This window comes from Tiliqua scincoides, chromosome 4 (genome assembly GCF_035046505.1).
Source record: "Tiliqua scincoides isolate rTilSci1 chromosome 4, rTilSci1.hap2, whole genome shotgun sequence".
Taxonomy (NCBI): domain Eukaryota; kingdom Metazoa; phylum Chordata; class Lepidosauria; order Squamata; family Scincidae; genus Tiliqua; species Tiliqua scincoides.
Window position 1 is genome coordinate 24207378 of NC_089824.1, and position 23795 is coordinate 24231172.

A 23795-nucleotide genomic window follows, 5' to 3' on the forward strand; every position below is an offset into this window, starting at 1 on the left:
TAAAACACACACACACACACACACACACACCCCAAACCAGTAAGTGCTAATCACCCGCCCAAACTTATCTAAACAGTGGTTCAGAACAAGCCATAGTATGCTATGTCCAAACATCCAAAGTTAGCAGACAGACTAAGGTTTCCAAAGGCACTCAGCAGCAGTTGGCTTCCGCATTCAGCATAAAATGTCTTGAGATGTTTACATTAAATAACAAGTTAAAGTGCAGCACAATATTGCAGAGTTCATTTGCCCTCTCCCATGGCTCTTAATTGACAGAGTTCTTAGTCAGTCTTCTGTTGCTCTTAATTTGTCTGATGGTTTTGGCAGCATTAATAGTAATATCTTTTGTGGATTTTTTCTTGCTGTCCCATTTAGCCTGTTAATAAAAAGAGAAAGTATAATTAAATAATAAAATACAACTAAATTGTAAAACTAAATCTAAATGAAAGGGAGAGAAAAACACTACAAAAGCAGAAATTAAATATCAATCAAACAGAAATCTCAACACAACAGCAGATTAAATGCATTCTTGCACCCAAATATGAAGAGTTCTATAAAATTATCCAAGGTGAGAAGAAAATGAAGATAATTTTTTCTCCTTGTCATTAGAACTTAGGGAGCACCCAATGAAACTCTTTGGCAGTAGATTTAGGACAGAAAAGAAGGTACTTCTTCACACACACACAATTTATGATCTTTGCTAACACATATACAGTGATGGTCATCATTACCTTGTGCTACACTATTAGAGGTTTTTTCTGTACTTTTAATGTATTTTTTAATGTTTATTTTTTATTTTCTGTGTTTTCTTTTCCTTTTTTCTTTTATTATAATAAATAGAGGAACAAAATAGTAAATTGGAGATAAAATAAAAAAAAAAAGATATTTAAGCAGTTCTGATTATGCTAGTGACCACTCTTTCACAGGTTCCTAAGAACTGAGGCTGCAATCCTATACCCTCTTTCTTGGGAGTAAGACCCATTGAACATGATTAGACTTAGTTCTGAGTAGACATGTATAGGATTGTGTTCTCAGAATGTTCTAACTGACCTTCCCAATCTGACCAGTTAGGCCATGTGATCTTGGACTTTCTAGCCAGTATCTGAATTTATAATTTTTGTAACTGTAAAATGAAATGTCTAGAAGAGTCTGTGGAAAAGTTACTACTGATTTTGATGATATCATATCATATCATTTCAAGTCATATCTTGAAAAGGGACTTGTTCAGGGTGACCAGATAAAATGGAGGGCAGAGTGCTTATACCTTTAACCATTGTACAGACAAGGGAATGTTGGCAGGTGCAGCTTTTTAAACCCTTCCATGTTGAGCTGCACCTGCCAACATTTCCTAGTCTATACAATGGTTAAAGGTATAGGTACTCTGTCCTCCATTCTATCACCCTGGACTTGTTCAGATACTCTTCCTCCCATATACAAGCTGAGTGCAAAAGTAAGGTTATACCTTCCTCTCCCTTTCATCTGGCTGTACTCATCTCTCTTCTTGACATCAACATATGGCTGTAATACTTCCCAAATATCCAATTCACATATGCCTGAATGGTGCAACAGGTATTCTTTCATACAATCAGAAATCAAATGTACAATTTGGGCTACAAATGTAGGATTTTATGCATGTAGGTCCTATATAAATAGTATACCCATGAATGGATGTCTGGTAGGTATAAAGGTGAAGCAAGAGTGTCTTGCGGACTGGGAGAAAAGGCAGGAGAATCTCAATCTCCCACTGCAACAACAAGCCTCTACTCTACTCAAGGCAATGATTCCAAACCAGCCCAGGAGTGAGATTTTAAAGAGTGGTCACTTTAACAAAACAGTAATCATATATACCATTTTTAAATTTATGTACTGAATTAAAACATGTTAGGTACAACACGTGCCATTATTACCAATCATCATTATTCTGTCATAAACTTTCCAATATGACAAAGGGCCCAATCCTATCCAATTTTCCAGTGCCGGTGCAGCCATGCCAAGGGAGCGAGCACTGCATTCTGTGGTGGGGAGGCAGTCACTGAGGCCTCCTCAATGTAAGGGAATGCTTTTTCCATTATCTCGGGGCTGCATTGTGGCTACACCAATGCTGGAAAGTTGGATAGGATTGGGCCCAAAGGCATTCATTGTGAATGCAATTTTTGTTCTTTAATTCTATGGTCAATAATATAGATTTTCTGTAAAACATACGCATTTACTAGTGCTGTGACTATCTTGGAAATATTTTCTCTTTGACTTCAAGAAGCTAAATAGAGTCTGGCCGAGTTGCAGTTGAATACCCAGCATGGAGTAAGTAACACAGATAACATGTTTCTATGCTTACCTCTGTTCTTAAGCCATTCTGTTGCTTCTGTGACAATGTTCCACTGGTGTGAACTGAAGGTTTTGTACATTGTGTACCACAGTGGATTCTCTTTTCAGAACTGGTTATTTCATTTGCAGCTGAGGACTTTGTGACACAGGTCTGAGTTGATTTGCTATCCTCCAAAATTCCTAAGAATACACAACAATGCATACTGAAAGTCAGCATTTACTACTGTTTTGCATCTTCTTCAAACCAAAAGGAACATGGACGATGATGGTATTTAATTTCATGGGAAAAGGATATGATAGTGTATACACAATGACATTACCATACGGCTTATTTTTACTTACACATATTCCTCTACAGGGCTGAGTAAGTATTTGAATCAGCTCTTGCAATCCTAATGTGACACTCTGCAACCTGGATATGTGCTAGCAGGGGCACTGCAAGGCACTGGGAGGAAATGGAGCAGGGTGGATCAGACCCAGGACAGGATTGGATTCAGCAGCACCAGCACCCACTGGATCCTAGCTCCCTTCCTGGGCCCAAACCACCTACATGGATCAACTCGGACTTGCACCAGCTATAGAGCTGGCTCAGGTACAAATTGACCGAAGGCAGCTTCTGGAACTTACCCAGGGCAAGGGAACAAATGTTCCCTTACCCCAACAGTGACAGCTACTTCATCGCCACTGCATTACCAGGCAGAGAGTTAGGATTGGGCTGCCCAGTAGGTAACAAACAGCAGTAGGCAGCAGGGACAGAAAGCAAGTTGGAGCTCCTGCAATTGGGGAAGCTAATGACCCCACTACAGTGGAGCCTTTCCAAACTCAGAACTCTTTTAAGATGCTTTTTCCCACTGAAGCTTTCTGCTGTTTGTACTCCAAGCAGAAAGGCATTCAAGGTGATCTTTATTTTATTATTTCCAAACTAAACGAATATGAGAACAAAAGAAGTACGCTTCAATGAACAGCCTATGCTGGATGCTGGCAAATTGTTGAGAGGCCTCCTGTAGGGCTGAGATTAGAACAATCCAATTTCATTGAGTGTTACAGATGATGTGAGCTGCGTGAATCCTGATGGTGCATTTTTCCTGTGCAATAAAACCTCATGAAAACAAGCAGATTTATTCCCTTCTTGTGCTCTAATGATGCATATCAGTCCCATTATTTTCCAATCTGCATTAGGAGCCATACTTTCCCTTATGTATGAACAACTTTATTGCCCCTTATTTATTGGATTTCTGGTACTGCAGTATGTTCCAGTTGAAATGTGTGCAAGTTGTTTTCTTGGCACACTGCTCATAGACTGTATGTTTGCTTTGCAACATCTGTTCTTTCACCCATATTCTTGCCTGGTACACATTTCTTCCTGTGCTTGCATATGTTGACTGATGCCAGGGTAAGTAATACTGAAAAAAAATTTGTTTAAATAAAAACATTGATCTGTTGTCCAAAACAATATAAAGAGGAGGCCTGATCAGTACTCTTGGGGAATCTGTTCATAGCTGCAGCATCACCACTGAAAATGTCCTGCGTGGTACTTGATGCTCTTTTGTCCTGTATCATTTGCAGATATTAGTGCTTGGGGGTTGTGACTTGTGCTTGTGACTCTTCGCTCACAACAGGAGAGGAAACTGAACGCTTTCCACATGCGCTGCCTCCGACGCATTCTCGGCATCACCTGGCAGGACAAAGTTCCAAACAACACAGTCCTGGAACGTGCTGGAATCCCTAGCATGTATGCACGGCTGAAACAGAGACGCCTGCGTTGGCTCGGTCATGTCGTGAGAATGGATGATGGCCGGATCCCAAAGGATCTCCTCTATGGAGAACTCGTGCAAGGAAAGCGCCCTACAGGTAGACCACAGCTGCGATACAAGGACATCTGCAAGAGGGATCTGAAGGCCTTAGGAGTGGACCTCAACAGGTGGGAAACCCTGGCCTCTGAGCGGCCCGCTTGGAGGCAGGCTGTGCAGCATGGCCTTTCCCAGTTTGAAGAGACACTTGGCCAACAGTCTGAGGCAAAGAGGCAAAGAAGGAAGGCCCATAGCCAGGGAGACAGACCAGGGTCAGACTGCACTTGCTCCCACTGTGGAAGGGATTGTCACTCCCGAATTGGCCTTTTCAGCCACACTAGACGATGTTCCAAAACCACCTTTCAGAGCGCGATACCATAGTCTCTCGAGACTGAAGGTTGCCAACAAGGAGTGCTTGGGGGTATTCATATGGGAGAGGTACACGGTACACTCATGTACCCTGATAATTTGTTTTTTGTTTTAATTATTTTATCCCACCTTTACTTGAAAAATAGGCACAAGGCACCTAACAGAAATTAACAACAAAAATACATCAAAACAAAACCCTACAAATATAAAACAATCTAAAAGCAGGTATTCTTTCATAGATAAAGATTTACTTTCAAAGAGTATTGTATGTGAACCAGTCCTCAAACTATCTGTAAGACAATGCAGATGAAAAAAAACCTGCCATTTAAACATTTATATGATTTTGAACAGTGGTTCCCAAACTTTTTAGCACTGTGATCCACTTTTTAAATGACACACTATCAGGACCCTTCTAACTTTGCAAAAAAAAAAAAAAGCTTCACTTTCCATAGTGCTCAATACATTTTCCTTGCCAGCTTGAAGGGCAGGACTTTCTTTTCAAGTGTTTTTGGGACCTGCATTAATTGGATTGGGCCCATTCTGATGGCACTGCATTCTCCTCAGCCTGCCCTTCAGTGGACCAAGGCATGTTCACCCACTTACAAGTAAATGCGCATGTGCTGTTCTGTTTCAGTTTCCATAGGACTCAATACATTTTCCTTGTCAACTATCAGCTTATAAGTTTTGCAACCCACCAAAACTTGGGTCACGATCCACTGGTGGACCACAACTCACAATTGGAGAACTGCTGATCTAGAATCAGAGAGTTGAAGGGGACCATCAAGGCCATCTAGTTCAACCCTTTGGTTGAAGCAGGAAAGTCTTCTGTAAACAGTAGTTCTCACACTTTGTGGTCCCTGGAGCCATTTACACACCTAAGAGGAATCTCAGGGAGCCCCCCCCAGCACATGCACAGTCTCTCAGAGGCCCCAGAATGCAGGCACATAAATGGAGTGGAGCAGCACCAAACCCAATACTGAATACTGGCAAAGAGCCAAAATAGAAGCAGAATGAGGAAGGAGAGCCATAAATAATAATAATAACTAGGTATTTATATACCGCCTTTCTGGTTATCGAATTACTCCTCTGACTTTATTCAAGGCGGTTTACATAAGCAGGCATTTCTAAATCCCTCAAGAGGATTTTTACAATCATCTCCCTACAAGAGAGAATCACAAAGGTTCTCTCTTTCAAGAACCAACAACATTTCAGAATGGATCTTCCTGGTTTGGTCTCACTTCTAACCACACAGGCTGGCAAGCAGCTCCATCTCTCAAATGGAAGGCAACCAAGACGCTTCTTGCTCACACCAAGAGCAGGTGGAATCACTCAGCTGGGCTTTGTCAGCTGCTTCAAGGTCTCACCATTCTCAGCCGTTCAGGGAGCTGCCAGTGTCCTCAAACTGGCGACCTTCCGATGTTATCTTCCGGCTAACGGAGGCTCTACCCTCTAGACCAGACCTCCTGCCCATAAACAGGGGAGATGGGAGGGACAGACAAGAAACCGGGCAGGGGTGTGCTCTTGGAGTGCCTGAACTGGTCTCAGAGATCCCCAGGGCTGCTAGGAGCACACTTTGAGAAACACTGCCCTAAAGAATCACGATTGTGGTCTGGGAGTGCAGGCTGGTCCCCACTGAAAGCACAGGGTTTAAGTGACATAGAACCTTCTGAGAGCTTTAGGCAAAAGATGGTGTGCCAGCTGTGGTCCTTCCTGCACAGAGGTAGGTTGGCTACAGTTATCCATGCCCTGGGAACATCCATATTAAACTACTAGGGAATGCCACTGGTGGTGGTGTTTCTATGCATGTCCAAGAAAATCAGAGATATTACTATTTTGTGTCAGGTGGCTGAAAACAGCTGCTGAAGCTGCTTCAGGTCACGGTTTGCTCAGTTTTTGCAGCCAACCTCTCTATGCTGCTCCCCCTGAAACAAGAAAACTCATTGTTTTCTGTCCAAAGCAGAACATACTTCCACCAAAACTGTCAACCAGGGAATGGTAGAGAACATTGCTTGATATTTGACAATATGTCATAACCAGTGATGGTTCACCAGTGACTCACCAAAGACCAAATATTGCATCCAGTCTTTCCTTCTTTTATTTTGTACACATACTGTATCCAGACTGACATCCAATTAACGTTTGTTGTTTATAGACTAAATATTTCACATATATACATATGCATAATATGCAGGCTTGCTATAAACCTATGCTTTGCAATGTACATTACTATCTTATAGCCATGAAGTGTTAAAAGTCAGCTTTTGTTTAATATGAGTCATGTGAACCTAGGACATTTTTAAGTTTTATTGCAGACTCCAAATGCTTACAGAACCCTTCATTAAATTTATTTATTTATTTATTTAGCGGATGGCATATAATACATGGACTTATATATCAATTAGACTAGATCAAATGTCAACGTCCAGTTCATCCAGCCATTCAAGGACAGAGTTACTTGCATTGAAAAAGTCAGACCATGGGCCAGTATACGCCCTCAATTTGCAGCCAGACACAATCTGGTACGCGGTTTGGCAGGAGAACCTGCAATCACACTGTGGGGTAGATACTAGCCCCCATTTAAACATTGAGTCCTGACTAACACCATGTAGGGTACGGATCCTGTTCAAAGTTTTCCCGTGCTGGTGAGGTAAGTTGAAACCTGGCACCTTAAGTGTAGGATCATCTATATAAATACCCATTTCTGGCAGTTCAACTGCCCATTTAGCTTTCCATTGGGCATTGATGTTAAATTGTTCTGCAGATGTTGTGTGAGTGCCAGAGAAGGCTTCCTGGTAAAAGTGGGTTGTTGGTGATTTTTCTATATTCTTTCACTAAAGCCTCTTGTCTCCATAGGGCTGGTGGTGCTATGTGGCTCAAGACAGGCAGCCAACAGACAGGAGTGGGTCTTATACAGCCGTTTATGATCCTCATGGTTTCATTTAATCAGGCATCAATCTTGCTAGTATGACAGCTGTTGAGTCATACTGGAGCACAGTATTCTGCTGCGGAGTAGATCAATCCTAATGCTGATGTTCTGAGTGCAGTGGCTGAAGTTCCCCATCTTGTTCCTATTAATTTCCGGAGTATGTTGTTCCTGGTATTGATATTTGTGGACATGTTCTCGAGGTATGACTTATAAGAGAGAGTCCAGTCCAAAGTTACTCCAAGATATTTTGGATGAGGATTGTAAGGGAGTAGGTTGTTGATAGACCTTCAGGGCTGCATTAGCTAATTTATTGTTAAGGTGGAAGCATGTAGTCACCATTTTGCTGATACTGGGTATTGACCTCCAGTCAGCAAAATATTTTCCCAGGATCTTGAGGTCTTCTGAGAGGAGGCCATCCAACACCTCCACGTTTTTTCCCTGCACTACTACAGCCAAGTCTTTGGCATATCCCAATTTACATTCCCTTGTTACTGGCAAGTCTGAGACATACAGCATAAATAAATGTCTTGGTTTGAATGCTCCATTGTATCCCAGGCAGGGCCAACAAGAGTGGAGGGAAGCCAATACAAATTACCAAGGCCTGGCAGTCTGCGGGGGGGGGGGGGGGGGCAACTATGGGCCCAATTCTATTTAACCTCAGTACTGGCACTGATATCCAGCGCCGGAGGAGTCAGTGCCAGCCCATGGTAGTCGGCACTAAGCTAGGTGCCAGATGAACACTGCACAGAGCATGGTAGGAGCTCCAGGCAGTGGTGAGGGCCTTGGGGGTGGGGGAGAGGCATTCTGGGGCATGGGAGGGTGGGGCAGGGGGAGGAACCAGGGTGGGAGGGGGTGGGACCAGTGGAACTCTGCTCTTCCAGATCCTATTCTCAGTGATGGGCTGAAAAGCCCTACACAGAGTTCCTCCAGTCTGTGCTGGCAAATAGCCAGCGCAGAATGGAGGAGACCCACTGCAGTCCATGCATCCTTACTTGGTTCCTCACAAGTGGTTGGTTCCTCCCATTGCCGTCCATGTATCCTTACTTGGTTCCTCACACCTTCCTATTTTGGCTTCATATTGGTGGACTTCTATGGACATCTGGTCTGTGTTCAGTTTACAACAGGATGCTCTTTCCTGCTTTTGCACCAGTGACCATGTGGTGTGGCTGTTGGCAGAGAGGCTTCTGCACTGGCAGGACTGTTGTTGCACCAGCACATCTCAAGGATAGGACTGGGCCTTGAGTTTGGCTGGATATTGATCACTGTTGACTGAGAAATGGGTGTTAAAATGTTGCAGGCACAACTTGGAAAGTCAGATATTCCCAGATCCAATTGAGACCAATCTGACCTGAGCCCCATTATATTCAATGGGACCTAGATGCAACTAAAAAATGGACCTGCAAATATAAACTACAGTATAAATATAATTATGTTAAGTTAACCAAGTAACAATTGGTGTAACTAAGTAACATTTGGTGGGCCAGTGTGAGATACAGGAAGTTGGACTAGAGGGGCCTATGGCCTGATCCAGCGGGGCTGTTCTTATGTTCTTAATTAAGAATCTAACTACATCTAATGATATGGTTGAAGTGTCCAGGAGATGTCATGCCACTTGGGTATGAAAGTAACAAAGCTGTGAGTTCTAAGGACAGGACTGGAAGAGAACTCTATTAGGGCCACATCACACACTATACCAGATTACATATTTTGTTTTATTAATTGAAATGCTGGTGTGGGGAGACTGCCATAGTGAGACGGGGGACACTTAGATCTGGAAAACTGCACAAAGAAGAAAAATTAAACATCTTCTCCTTGGTGCTGCTGCAAGCAAATTGGCAGCGCCCCCCCCCCACTGCATTTCAGGAAAAAAGGGTGAGAGATCCAATCATAGACTTCATTCAACATGTAGCCTGGAAATCAGCAGAGGATGCTTTCTCAATTTATGGAGAGGAATAGAGCATACTAATAAACACCCCAAAGTAGACTGTGATCCTTATTCCAAACAGTGAATTCACACAACACTTTGAGACTCATTTCCCCAATCTGAATTTGCATGCTGAGTGGCTGCACTCTATGCTCCACCGACACATGCCTGTAATGGTCGCACATAAAAAGTCACATATGTATCACAGATATACCACCATCTGGATGGGTTGACAAGAGGGGAAAATCAACTACGATTTCCCACTTGGTCTCGTAGTCTCTCTCAGATGATCATCTCTTCATTGAGACAAGCATCTCCAGGTATTTTTGTTTTTAACTGTCCTGTAAATTTTGTCTATGGATGGGAGCAATGGTTGACCTTGAAGTCAAAGGGAAGTTGTTTGTTCCCCATCCTTGAAGCTTTCACTGGCCATGGTCTAGATTAGAATCTGGGACCAGGCTGCATGGTTCCAGACCTGCAGGGTTGAGTATCCTCACTGAAGCTTTTGCTAAACAGCTCCTATGAGTGTTGACTGGGGTTGCTGTCATTGATGAAGATGAACAACAGTACAGTTGCTATGTTCTCCGAGTGTATACTTGAACAGTTCCTGTACTTCATGTCCTTTCAATTTTTTTTTTACTCAGCTATAGGGCTGCTGGCCAAGAAATTAAAAGTAGCATTCTTCTTAAACAGAGTAGTAGCTTTTCACATCTTTAACCAAACCTACATCATAGCTCCTTCTGCATTCTCTACTATGTCTCTTGCAACAGTATGGCAGCTGAGTATGGCAGCAACACAGTTCAAGTTAATATGCAAGAACTGAGGTATATGTAAACATTCGATCATGGCTCTGTACTTAAGGCCAGCAACATTAGCCTGACTGAACTACACACTAGAACATTTACAAGCCAGTCCCTGAATTTGCTGAATAGATCAGAATAGTCTTCTCTGGATTCAATTCAGGGCCTCCAAGAGGAATGTTATCAGCAGGTACATAGTTTCTTTTGGGCCCCTTCCCAAAAGTGGAGGGGACAAAACAGCATGGGCGGGGAGGATGGTAATGGGGGCAGGCAGAACAGGGGTGGGGAGGGACAAAAAAGGGTGAGAGAAGGGTGACAACAGCTGGAATAGTCTTTAGAGTCCAGGTCTACCGGGCTTACTGATGTGGAGCCTAGGTCTACCTTCCTGAGGGGCATTGGCAGCTACAGTGATACAAACAAACAAACTCCTAAGTCTCTCTGAAATCTTTTAAATATAGAAAATCATTGCAGAAAATTAGCATCATCACATTTAGGTTCACACTAGAATGGACAGTGTCCTGTGTGCACCAAAACTTACACGAAGTAGTTGTTGTCCCCCAGGTGTGTGCCTGAGGTCTTATATATGGTATGTGGATCAACACGCCAAAGAGCTACTTTAGCAAACCAGTTTCCTCTCAGATTTGACACTGTGTTAAGGAGTGTCATGTATGCAATCTTTGGCCCAGTGCATATGGCTTGTGGCAGCCACTGCCGCGTGCTGTGCCCATGGTAGCACCCCGAATATTCAATGCAGGCAAGATCAGAAAAGGCAAGATCCCAGGAAATTTCTGGGCCCCCTCCTTTGCCTTATGGGCCCTCTTTTTACCCTGGACCTGGGTACAAATTACCCCTGGTACCCCCCCTCATGGGCCCTGCTTCAATGTTCCAGGCAGACAGGTTGGTTCTTCCCATATATGACTCGCCACTGCTTCCAGAAGCCTCCCAGCTCTGAAATTCTCAATCTTATGCCTTGCTGTGTGGCAGGACCTGACACAACCAGAGCAGCATAGGGAAAGCCACAGATACCCTCAGCTTTGTTTTCAGCAACAAACCATGGTTTGTAGAACAAGAGTCTACAAGGACAAGAGTTTTGGAACAAGGAAGCTACCTGCTCATTCGCAGCTTTCTCCAAGCTTGGTGCGTCCCTGCTTTGGGGGGTGACTGAGCAAGTCTCAGACTCCCCATTACAGCATGGGCTGCTCCAAGACTGGCACCATTGCTGTGCAAAGCTTTCCAGCAGCCAGAAAGAGAAGTCTGAACCCCCCCTTCGAAGGGGTCACTCGCTGGAGGACCAGAATGGCCCAGAGAGAGAATCTGCAGCTGGAGGACTGAGACTACAATCCTATTCACACTTTCCTGGGAGTAAGCCCCATTGACTATAATGGGACTTACTTCTGAGTAGGCAGACATATGCTTGGGCTCTGAGGTTGCAATTCTATCCACTCCTAGCCATACTTTCCTGGGAGTAAGCTCCATTGACTATAATGGGACTTACTTCCGAGTAGACATGCCTAGGTTTGGGTTCTGAGGCTGCAATCCTATCCACACTTTCCTGGGAGTAAGCTTATAGAACACAAGGGGACTTAGTTCCGAGTAGACATGCCTAGGACTGTGCTCTGAGGCAGCGGAGGCTTGCCAGCAGCCTGGCCACGGGGTGCGGAGGCTGCAGAGCCAGCGCGGGCTCTCCTCCTCTCCACCTGCGCGCTGGTCCTCCAGGCAGGAGGCGGCGGGTTCCCCTCGCAGCCAGCCTCGCTCCCAGTGTCCCCCTGACCCCCGACCCAGCGGAGAGCCCCGCAGGGCCGGGCCCGGCTCGCCTCCCCCGCGAGCGCCACACTCACCCGGGGGGTCCCTGGCCGCGCCAGGCTCGGCGCCCTCCTGCGGGGACTCGCAGTCCGTGTTGGTCAGCCAGGTGGACTCCGTCTCCCGCGTCCAGCTCTCGTAGTAGCGCGGCTCGATGGCATCGGCGCGGCTCCCTCCGCAGCCCATCGCCCCGGCCGGCAGCAGCGCCTCCTCCTCCTCTCCCTGCCCAGCCCTGGGCAGCAGGCGCCGGCTCAGGCTCCCCCCCCCACGAGCGCCTCCCCCTCCACTCTGGGCAGCCCCGGCCCGGCCCCTCCCCCGGCAGCCCTTGGAAGCCCCTTCCCCGCCCTCCTCCTCGGCAGCTGCTTCTCCCTCCTGCTCCTTCCACCGCTGGCTCTGGAGAGGGCTGCGAACCGCCGGCTAGGCGCAGGAAAGCCTCTGCTCCAGCGCAGCCATCTCCGCAGAGCCCGAGCCTAGGCAGGTCTACTCAGAAGTCAGTCCTGTTCTAGTCAATGGAGCTTACTCCCAGGGAAGTGTGGATAGGATTGCAGTCTCACAACCCAATCCTATGCATGTCTACTCAGAAGGAAGTCCCATTATAGTCAATTACTCCCAGGTAAGTGTGGATAGGATTACAGCCTGCTTCTCCAGCAGGCGCCTTCCTTCCTCTGCGCTTCCAGAGAAGTCACCATGTGCAACAGTTTGGTGCTCACTCAGGATGGAATAACACATCACGCATCCTCTTTTTCCAGGATGTGTCCTCTTTTTTAGCCTCTTGTTCTGGAAAAGAACCTAAATGTCCTCCTTTTCCCTGTGAGCAGGCAGCCCAGAACCTTCTTACAATTAATAAATTATATGTAATAAATTATATGTAATATAGTTTCAAAGTTAATAATAATATAGTGTTTAAATTAACCACATGGAATCCATATACAAGTGTTTTTAGATTTTCTTTTGTCATGTCCTACATTTTTCTTGGATGCCCTACATTTTGGGGTGCCTCGCCCTCTTTTGTGGTTATGACATCAGGTCACCCCAACATGCATCTAAAATGGGACTTTCCATCAAGGGTTCGTTCAAATGAATGAGCCATTGCTTTGCAATGTGGGGAAAGAATTTGGTTCAAACACAAGACCTGAACAAATTGCCAAGACCCTTGTTCAGTGGTGCGCAAGCTTTTTAGCACCAGGACCCACTTTTTAGAATGACAACCTATCGGGACCCATCAGAAGTGATGTCATTAACCAGGAAGTGATGTTGGGGCATCATCATCAAGCAGGAAACATCATCAAGCAGGAAACTTTTGTCTCGGACAAGGCTGTTCAGGCCATTCTTTATTTTACACTTCAGTGCAGTATTATTGAAGTGAAATGATTCAAACCTGTTTTTGTAAGGGAGGCTTGCTTAAGCAAACTCATATCTTTTGAAAGTTTCATGGACTAGATTTGGAGACACATGGATGTTATTTTACAAATATGTAAGTATTTGCAAAAATGACATTTGGTCTGGTTGATTTTCCTAAAGCATGCAAGGGGGATGACCATTTTTACAAATAGTTATGAGCAGTGACAGAAAACTAAGGGCCCAATTCTATCCAACTTTCAGCACAGACACAGCTGTGCCAATGGGTGTGCGCCACATCTTGCAGTGGGGGGAATGCATTGGTACTGGAAAGTTGGATAGGATTGGGCCCTCAGTGTAACAGTTTAACTTCAAGACATGTACCATATGATTCCTGGGTGATGACAAGATCATGTGGCAAAATCAGCAGACATCTGTTCAACCCACATTCTTAATTTGGACATTAGAATAAGCCAGTCAAATGAGGTTCAAGTCTAACCAGGGGCAGCCATGTAGCTGATTGGCGCTCCACCCCAGGGCATGTCAGTCAGCCTACTGTTCCAGCTTGAAAGTAATGGTGCTGATGTGAGGACATCACTGTAATTACTTCTGGCATGGTCAGAGCAAAGCTGGTTGATTCAGAAGAAGTGCCTGTCTTAGCTCCAACTGACCACACCAAGAAAGGCTGTAGGACAGGCAGGAGAATCTGTCTGCCACTGCAGTCATTCTTGGTGCACTTGCGCATCACTCAGAGTGAGGCCAGCCGTCTCTGCGTGCAGCCTCACTCCAAGCAGCTCAACTGTGGGGGCAGGACCACAGTGACGGGATCACTGCAGTAGAGGATGGCATTGCCACCTGCAGAAGAGTGCTTCCCGGGGTACTACGACCCCTTTGACCCCTCTCTGCTACGCAACCTACCAGGGGACTTGCTACAACCACCATCACACTCATTATTTTGTGTGACTGGCTAGAAACACCCATGACAGGGACAAACAAGGAGGATGAAGTAGGTTAGAACCAAGACTGCTCTCTCATGACTCAGCCACTGTAGGAGATGTGCAAAGAACATCTCCTGGAGCATTTAATATCCTGATAGACTGTAGCACGTGGACCAATTAGGGGAACACTGCATGGAAACATGACACAGGGTTTGCAAAAATTGAGGTTTCTATATGACACAGAGTCCCTATTGCAGCAGCACATCCATTTAGGCCGAAATTCTAACCCCAGGGCCTCTGAGAGAAATTTTATCAGGGGGTACAAAGTTTTGGGGGGAACCCTTTGCAAAGGGGGAGGGGTGAGACAGAGTGGGAGGGGGCGGTGACAGGAAAGCAGAATGGAGCAGGGAGGGTGAAACTGCAGGGCCTGCAGTTGGGTGGTACTCATGGAGGCCTCCTCAAAGTAAGGGAAAGTTTATTCCCTTATCTCAGAGCTGCATTGCCCTAATGTTGGTGCTGGAAAGTGGTTTAGGATTGCACCCTTAGTTAGATACATACATCATGCCATTTGCATTGTTGCTGACATCTACTGCACAGTAGCCTCCAGTATAGCTGTTATTGTGCTGCTCCCCCCCCCCCCCGCACTCTTTGCATGAAAAGTTTGCATGAAGAGTTTCATATCTGTCATGGAGTCTGAGAAATGAAGGCACGTCTGGAACAAGTAGGCCAATAACCCCACAGAGGAACAGCTGGGATTACACTGATCACTGCTACCAGGTATGGTGTGTGGGCTTCCCCAATAGTGTACACAACTGGCCACATGGAGGGTCCTGTGTCTTCTTCTCCTGATGGAAAGCTGCCTGTGGGGGAGCAAAGAAAAGCCCAGAGTAACTAGCACAACATAGTCAGTAGTATCAGCAACACAGTCTCTGGATCAGAGTGCATACTCTGTGTTTGTGAGGCTGTGTTTGTGCTACCTGAGTGCACATGCAGCAGAGCCCTGTTGGGAGTGAAAGCAGGTAGCCAGAGAGCATTACCTTTCCCTCTTCTAATGGGGGTTGAACTGCAGAATTGGCTGCAACTCTGTGAGAAATGACTCTTCTGCCTCAGTGCTGCAGTCCAGAAAAACAAAAGAACTTCAGGTGAGTATTTGACCAGTAGTGGCAATGGTTGGAGTAGCTGACATTCACCAAGAGAGAATAGCAGTGAATAAAAACTGCTGTTAACAGTTGCAAAAAGAAGGGATGATTAGACAATGTATGGCACAAAAGCATTTGGCAATACTGAAGGGGGGGGGAGAGATATAAGACATATATATATGCAGCATCAATATGTTGTGGCATGGGATTCTCTCCACTCCCTTGCTTGCCTGAGGGGGCTGCACTGTCCCTGGGTGTTTGTATGTAGAATCCTCCTAAGCAGAAAACTAGCAATAAGCAATCTGAGAAGACAAATGTTCAAAAGTATCTTGCCACACATGTTGTGCAGAGTAGCAGGCTGTTAGAGCAAAATGCCTTTTCTCCATAGTTCCCATGATCACAATTCCTGCGGATGTGCACTCTGAGGCCAAGCAGATATAGCTCCATGCTGCATGCCCTATGCCCTATCATCGGAATCCTGGTCTCCCTGGCATGGGTTTTAGTACTGGGGTTGGAGGGCTGTGATAGGATACAGGCTGCACTCTGTGGACAATGCTCTGCTAAAGGAAAATGGGCAAGGAGAAGGGGGTGGGTGGGAGTTGGGAATTATCTAGTATTTTTTTCTCTTCCTGCAGTTGGCTATGAGTTTTTGGGTTCCTACACCAGCTCTGATGTTGGCATAGCATTCCACTGACATTTGGAGCATGTCAGTCATCTGGGGGGGGGGGATTTACAATGGCATATATCAGCTCCTCCTGATCCTCCTCATATTGCCATCCCAGGGTTTATGCCAGCTGTAGTTGTGCCAGCAATTCATTATGTTGGTGTAGCATTGCACCAGTGTCCATGGTGTGTCCACCAGTGCGACTGGGACTGCGGGGGGGGGGGAGCTTTCTCATAACTGATGCAGCTGTAATTGTGCCATGATCCAATGCTGTACACCAGAGGTCTCCAAACACTTTGGCCAGAGGGCTGCATCAAATATCTGGCACGGTGTTGAGGGCTGGAAAAAAAATTTAAGTATAAAATTTATGTAAATAAATTAGAGATGGAACTTAGATGAGTGAATAAATGAATGAATGGGCTCATTCATTCAACCACTCTGGCCCTTAGAACACCCTCCAGATGCAACCAGAGCACAGTTCTAGTCATGTTCATCCAAGTGGGCCAGAGGCTTTCAGGGGACAAGAGGCTGGCTGCAGGCTGGATTGAGGCTGGCTGTGGGCCGCATCTGGCCCCCGGGCCGGGGTTTGGAGACCCATGCTGTGCACCATGTCCATACTGTTCAGTACACCGTTTCCAAAGTACAGGATTGAAAGTACAGTAATTTGAAATATAGCACTAGTTTTCCTCTGAACTCTGAACAAGCAGGACAAAGTCCACCAGAAATGCCCATTTCCCCTTTTGTGCCCTCCCACATTCTTTTTCTGGTGTCACCCGGTCCAATGATTATCTGGTGGGGTTTTCTTAATCATGTGGTGATCAGTTAAGTTTCTAAACTTTAGGTAAATAAATACTATACCTTCTTAGTCATATTTAAACATCTACTTAATTCCTGAGGCTAAAAGGAGCATTTATTAATCATAAATTATCATTATACTTTAGCCTATTTTAGTCTGGCGGCTGGGGATAAGAATAGGTCCTCAGTTTGGCTGTACTTGTTGTAAGAGGCGACTAAACAGCCACTGGGTAGATGGGACTCATCAGCCTGGGAAGGCAGCTCATCTGAGAGAAGGAAAACTCTGATCCCAAACCTCCACTGCCTTGTGGCTACATCCAGTTATGGAAAAGGCTTCAGGAGTCAACCTTGAGGCAAAATCTGGAGCCGGAGTCCCTGAGGCAGTTCATGGCTGAACACAGTCACGTTCTGGCAACTCCTGCGACGCTGCTGGAACCAACCATATTGGCTTCTGCCTTTCCATTGGACCATTTCAGCGAAGTGGAGAGGGGGATTTGCTGCATGGGTAACAGCCTATCCTTCATACCTACTTTACCCAGGCTTCGCGCACTGGAGAGGACACACTGTTCCAGGACCACTATTCAGAGCGCGATACCATAGTCTTCCGAGACTGAAGGATGCCAACAAGCAAGTCTGCAATATGTTTTGTTGCTTTTATATCTTCTAGTAACTCGAGTAGTAACTTGTTTTAATGCTGTGAATTTGAAACCAAACAATAAGCAGCTTTGGTATTATTTGGAACACAGGGTCTCTCTCTGGTTTTATAATCTCTCAAACAGACCACTGAAAGTAATTCTTTCCTCCCCTTTGTCCAACCTTCAGTTGAGCCTGCAGCCTCTCTGTTACTTATGTTCTAATATATTGTTTTTTGCAAGAATTTTGAAATATGTCTCTCATGTGATGATCAGGAGAAGAGGAAATCTTGGGATCTTGGAAACAAAGGTTGCTCTGGAAGAGATGTGGATTACATCTGTCAATATGCTGAGATATACAGTAACCCACTTCAGTTGTGTACACATCCCTGAGTCACTGGTTGCTGAGCAGAGCTGTTTGCTGCTGGGTGACACAGTGAAATGAAGAAAATGAATGATACTGTTATTGCATAAAATCATCTTCCACCCACTGAACTGACTCATCAGAGCGTCACTAAGTTGTTGCATCTGTATCAAAACATGACACCATAAACCTCTATTTCCTTTCCCAGAAGATAATTTAGTATTATTCCTTACTTCAGAGTGAGATTATAATTATAATTTTATTTTCTGTAAGAAAATACTAACAACATGTCAGGGGGAGGAGATGGTGGGATTGTCTTATTGCAAATTGTTTATTTTGTAGACATAAGGCCAAACTAGAGAGGTATAATATATTGAAGCTGTTTGTGAGAAGCACACATTTGTTATGGGATTTTTTCCAGAAAAAGGGACACTTGGCAAAAAAATTGAGACATATACAATACTTTTATTCTTGTCAAGATTAATCTACTTTAAGAACATGAAATATATTGTGTATAACCTTATACAGTATATTTAATGTAAAGTTATGCTGTATATTTAAGATTATAAATAGCTTTCTTTAATGAAAAATAATAACTATATACCTACCGAGTGCTAGAGATACAAGCTGCTGCACACTAAGGTGCCCCAGGATATTTACCAGCTGAGAAATAATTTGGTGGTGCAAGTCCAAGTAGCCTCGTCTAGGGCATTCAGGCCTGGGAGGGAGGATAGGATACAGTGGGGGCCTCCTCCATCTATCCTGCCCCCTCCTGGGCCTGATACCCTTTCCATTCTGCCCTCCCCTGCCCTGAAATCCCCCATCCCAGCCTCTGTGCTACTCAACATTTTTTTTACCTCCACCAGCAGCCAGGGGCTCAGAGGCAGTGCCAGCAGGCTGATGCTGGCCTTCTCTACTAGCACTGCTTACTCTAGTAGTGTTTCTCAAAGTCACAAGCCAATTTCAGGTGGGTCCCCATTTTCAATATTTTATTTTTAATATACTAGACTTGATGCTACCCTGGTATGTGATGGCATTTAGAGAAATGTTGCACATCTGTCCTTTTATCAGGCTACTATGTATATGCTTTTAACAATGATAGTCAATGGGACTTACTCCTGGCTAAGTGTAGGTAGGATTGTAGCCTAGGACTGTTAAATTTCCCTGCTTGATGATGTCACTTCTGTGTCCAGGCTGGGAGGGAGGATAGGATATGGTCGCAGAGTCTGCCAATATATCCGCCCCTTCCCAGGCTGGCCAATTTAATTAATTAGTATCCTATAGTACGGGTAGTTACAGGCCTAGAAGCTGGGAACCATAATACAACCAAGGGCCCAATCCTAACCAACTTTCTAGCATGGATGTAGCCACAGTACAGCCCCTCAATAAGGGAACAAAACTTCCCTTACTTTGAGGAGACCTCCATGACTGCACTCCCCCACCACATCCCATTGACATGGCTGCATCAGTGCTGGAAAGTTGGATAGGATTGGGCCCTAAGCTAGTAGTAAGAAGGCTATACTGGCAAGCATGAGTCAGAGTCAGGCTTGCTTGCCCCTTACACGCAGCAAGATACTTCAGCTGCAATAATGGAAAACCACTGTTTGTGCTGTGGCAGCTGAAGCGCACTAATAGAATCAAACGGTAATCTTTTTCCCAGAAAGCATATGAGTGAAAACATCATTTAGTGGATACTTATTTTTTCCCCACTAAACAAGTGTCATCGTCATTGCTGGCAGAAATGATGTTAATAGGTTATTATGAGTACTCCATCTACTGCATTTTAGTTGTTCAGTTTATACGTATATTGATAACAGGAAGGAAGAATAAAAGCGGTCTCATGTACAATGTGGATTCTTCCTAACAGATTTTGGGTTTTAAGTTGACCTGATTTATTCTTTGTCAACCCCAAATGCAACAAATTCCATTCTATTATATGAACAGCACAAGTCACAGAAGCTACCCTCCAGGAGAAGAAGACATTTGACTTTCTTTAGTACAACCCTTGAGATGAGACCAAGAGCAGGGTACTGCATCTGGAGCAGTGATGATGAACCTTTTGCGCTTGGCATGTCAAAAATTCAGAAAGCTCCTGCCCGATTGTCACCAGGGCTGGGCCCAGGCGACGCAGGCCTACTTGAGAACAAGGGGCTCCTCAAGGGTAAAGGACTCTTTGGGAGTAAGGGACTCCTCAGGAGGAGGGAAGCTGTGGGAGTACTACCGGGATACAGCTCCCAGGAAGGGGACCTCCTCGGAGTAGGCTCCAACATCACATGGCCGGAAGGGGTGGACCCAGACAGGCAGCCAGAGGGAGAGGTTCTTCCTGGGGCTTAGGCTCCACCAGGGTGGCCTGGGAATGCTCAGGAGAACCCATTGCCTTACCAGTACTGGACCCTTGTCTTGGAAGGGCAGGAATTGCCCATCTATTTAGAAGGTTGACCCAGACCCACACTAACAATCAGAGGAGGATCCCCAAGGAAGGAGCTGCTTGGAGGGCTGAATGGGTGTGGAACCACCTGGGAGCTCAGGAAGGCCTCATGATGCCTATGCAGTGGGAACAGCCAGAGGAACCAGAGCAGCAGACAGGCAAGCTGGGCTGGGACACCATTGCTACTGTTTGGCAGCCAGCTGAGGGGCTGAACCCCACATGTCAGGGTTGTCCTGTAACCTCTGGGCAGCAATGCCGACGGTCTTACTAAAGCCCCTATATCTTACCTAGCCCTGCTTACACTGGAGGTAAGGACTCTGGGGGGCTAGCCTTGATTATGTGGACTTACCTATAGTTAATGGACTTTTGTATTCCCTGCCTGTGGGGTTTGTACCTTGCCTGTGAGCAAGACACAGGTCTCTGTGAGGGAACAGAGACCTAATGAATGTGAAGCGCTTGACCCAAATAAACAGGCTTGATCAAGACGGACATCAGTCTCTGTGGTTACTTCCGAAGTGGGGTAAGTGGAAAGTGTTGTGAGTTGACCCCGGACCACCTGTAGACCCCCTGGGGGGAGACAAGATCCTGCAACACCGATGCTAAAGCAAACATTAACCCTTCCCTGCATCCTGGTTGGAACTGCCCTGCTGCTCACCTGAACACTGGTCCCATGAGGTTTTTCATGCTGCAAAAACAGAAAGCAAGCACACCCAGACAGCTTCAAGTCTGCATGTGTGGGGACCGAGTGCCAAGTTAGGGGCCCTTGACTCAAGTGTTTTGCCGAGTCTTCCACATGCGTGACTTGAGTGTACATGAGTTAGCAAAAAATGCTGATTTTCATGACTCAGACTTGAGTCACCTGACTCGAATTCCCATCCCTCAGAGGACCACTCTTGGGCATGCCATATGGGAGCAGCCTCATGAGATGAAGATCTGGTGACTCACGCTATCTGATTGGCCAACTGAGGGGTGGGAAATACAGAGCTGTTACCTGAGGAAGTAAGAGACAAGAAGAAACCCCCTTTGGGATCAGGGAAATTTTATGGGATGGTGAGATAACCTGGGCATTTCTGATGAATTCCAGTAGGCTTTGATCTCATTGCAGGAGGTCTGGTCTAGAGGGTAGAGCCTCCGTCTGCCTGAAGATAACATCCACAAGGTCGCCAGTTCGAGGCCACCGGCACCGTGCTACCTTGGAGCAGCTGGCAAGCTGAAGCCGAGCAATTCCATCTGCTCTGAGCGTGGGAGGATGGAGGCCAGAATGTGAAGCCAGATCGGAATGAAACACCTTGAATGTAGTGGTTCTTGAAAGAAAGAACCTTCTTTGAAATTGTAAAAATCCCTATTTAATAAGGGATTTAAATAAAAGCCTGCCTATGTAAACCGCCTTGAATAAAGTCTTGAATAAAGACCAAGAAAGGCGGTATATAAATACGTTATTATTATTATTATTGCCATCAAACCAAGTGACTAGACAGTAAACCTCCTGCCTCCTTTGAACTAACATGTCTTTCCTACATCCCAAGAATACCAAATTGCCTCCTTGGACAAAGGGGAGGACAGGGGGTATGTGACACAACTGTTTGAAAGGTTGAGGAAACTAGCAGGCATCTGAGCTGAAAGCAGTTCATAAAGTTGGTATCTTTATGATGTTCCAGAAATTAAAGAAACTTGAGGTTTTCTCCTATCCTGAGCAGGCTTGGCCCAGCCACAAAGTGGACGATGTGGCTCATTTTGTGCAGGTGATGTCAGAGCCACCTCCTGCCAGCCTGCCACAGATGTAAGCCACTTCCATAGTTTCCTCCCTCCTCAAGCAGCATTTAAAAGCACACATTTTCCTTTAAAATGTTAACACCATGCAAGGACAGACTGAGGGGAGGGCTTGTGAAGAGTTCCTTCCTCATGTGGTCCCTTCCAGTTTTGAGGTAAGAACTGCATGATGGCAAGAGCAGGGGTGTGCACCCCTCAGGAAAGGTGGTAGCAGCAAGTCAGGAACAACCTCAGGCAGCCTCAAGCATCAGACCCAGTTGGGCCGCCCTGGTCCTGAGCAACACGAGATGTATACTTCGGTGCAGGGAACACTCTGCGAATGGAATCATTTGTGAAATCCAGGAATGCTTCATTCAGCTGCAGCTTGGGAGTTACAGAAAATTTTCAGAGGATATATAAACAGAGGCCAATTTTCAGAGGCCAATATAAACAGATGAAAGGAAAGAATTGCTTCATTACTTTGCTAGTATGTAGGCCAGAAAAAAATCACTGTCATGTTTTTAAATCTATTTTATTTAACTGTTAGTTATTGTTTGATGGATTTTTATCACTTTAAATCTTTTCTGTGAGCTGCTTTGACATTTTATTTTAAAAATACAAATGTAATATTTGCTAGATATTCCTAAGGTTGTTATGAAAAAGCAGTTGCTTGAATTCAAAGTTAAATTAAAGGGATTATATTTCTAGTGATTTCCCCCTAATACTTTTGCTGGTTCTTGAATGCCCAGGAAGAATGATCCTTCCTAGACCTTTGAATGGCCTGGAGATTATCTGGAAAATATCTTGGAACTCATCAACAAGACAAAGGATAATCTAGTTGCTAGCAACCAAAGCTATTATGGAGTATAAATCTATTATTATGGCCTAGGGAGACTCATGATTTCAAGGAGTCTTATGAAGGTTAATGTCTGTCTTAACAGTCACATAAAGCCATAAACCCAAATCCCAAAAGTGAAGGGAAACTTTTGTTAAAAGTGAGTAGTTTGATAGCAAAGGTAGAGAATTGAAAGCTCTTTAGGAAATGTAAAGGCAGTACAGGGAACATAAAGCAGAGGAATTTCCGTTGGAATTTCATAGTACAGGTGGACGACAGTATCCACTGATTTGACTAACCACTGATACTGAAGTCCACCTTTAAATACCTTGTAACAAGGAATAAAAGGCCAAAATCAAGTTTCCTATCTTTGCACTGTTAAATAATTATAATTTCATTCAATTAGATTACATTATTCATCCCATCTAGTGGCTGAGTGCAGTATAGTGTCTATAAACCAATGCATTCTGGGGTGACAATAAAGGAGAAATAAACCTGGAAGTGGGTCTTAAAACTTATTTTTCTACTGATTTGGTAGCCACTGATTTTTTAAAAATCCACTAGGGGTTCCGGAACAAAACTCCCATGGCCAATGAGCACAAACTGTATAAGGAGCCAATTGTGGCTATTAATAAAAAAAGAGAAAGAGAAGAGTATCAGTGGAAGAGTGATCAATGGAATCAATTATTAACCCTGAAAAAAATTAAAAAATGTTGGGCCTTTGTGACTGGTGTGGTTAGAAGTGAAATTACAGATCCAGCAGTTATTGCTCCCCATATTTGGGTGGATTACTTCTCATTATTTTATGTAGGTGGGAATTCTACCAAGGCCACTGATGTTGACCTTCCAGAATGGTGCCCTGTGACCTCAGATGAGATAAAGGAGCTGATCAATCAGTTAAAACCTGAGAAAGCTCCAGGGCCCAACCAGATTCCACCGGAGGTGTTAAAGCTGGATCCAGACTGGTGGGCCTCTCTTC

At 45.0% G+C, this 23795-nt stretch overlaps 1 protein-coding gene across 1 annotated transcript; it reads right to left on the reverse strand.

Moving 5' to 3' along the window:
- Positions 1-265: 265 nt before the first annotated feature.
- Positions 266-12120, reverse strand: BAALC (BAALC binder of MAP3K1 and KLF4). Its single transcript, XM_066626594.1, has 3 exons — positions 11949-12120; positions 2336-2505; positions 266-376 (listed from the first exon to the last, which is right to left on the reverse strand). Exons 1-3 carry the CDS (start codon positions 12118-12120, stop codon positions 266-268), a joined length of 453 nt encoding a protein of 150 aa, XP_066482691.1.
- Between the last annotated feature and the right edge of the window lie 11675 nt (positions 12121-23795).

What these genes read in the sequence shown, in the direction of transcription:
- BAALC (XM_066626594.1), bottom strand. Translation starts at nt 12,120, where the DNA reads ATGGGCTGCGGAGGGAGCCGCGCCGATGCCATCGAGCCGCGCTACTAC. An exon ending in GTGTGGCGCTCGCGGGGGAG is followed by an intron (nt 2,506 to 11,948) that starts GCGAGCCGGGCC and finishes GTGTATTCTTAG; the next exon opens with GAATTTTGGAGGATAGCAAA. An exon ending in AGAATGGCTTAAGAACAGAG is followed by an intron (nt 377 to 2,335) that starts GTAAGCATAGAA and finishes TTTTATTAACAG; the next exon opens with GCTAAATGGGACAGCAAGAA.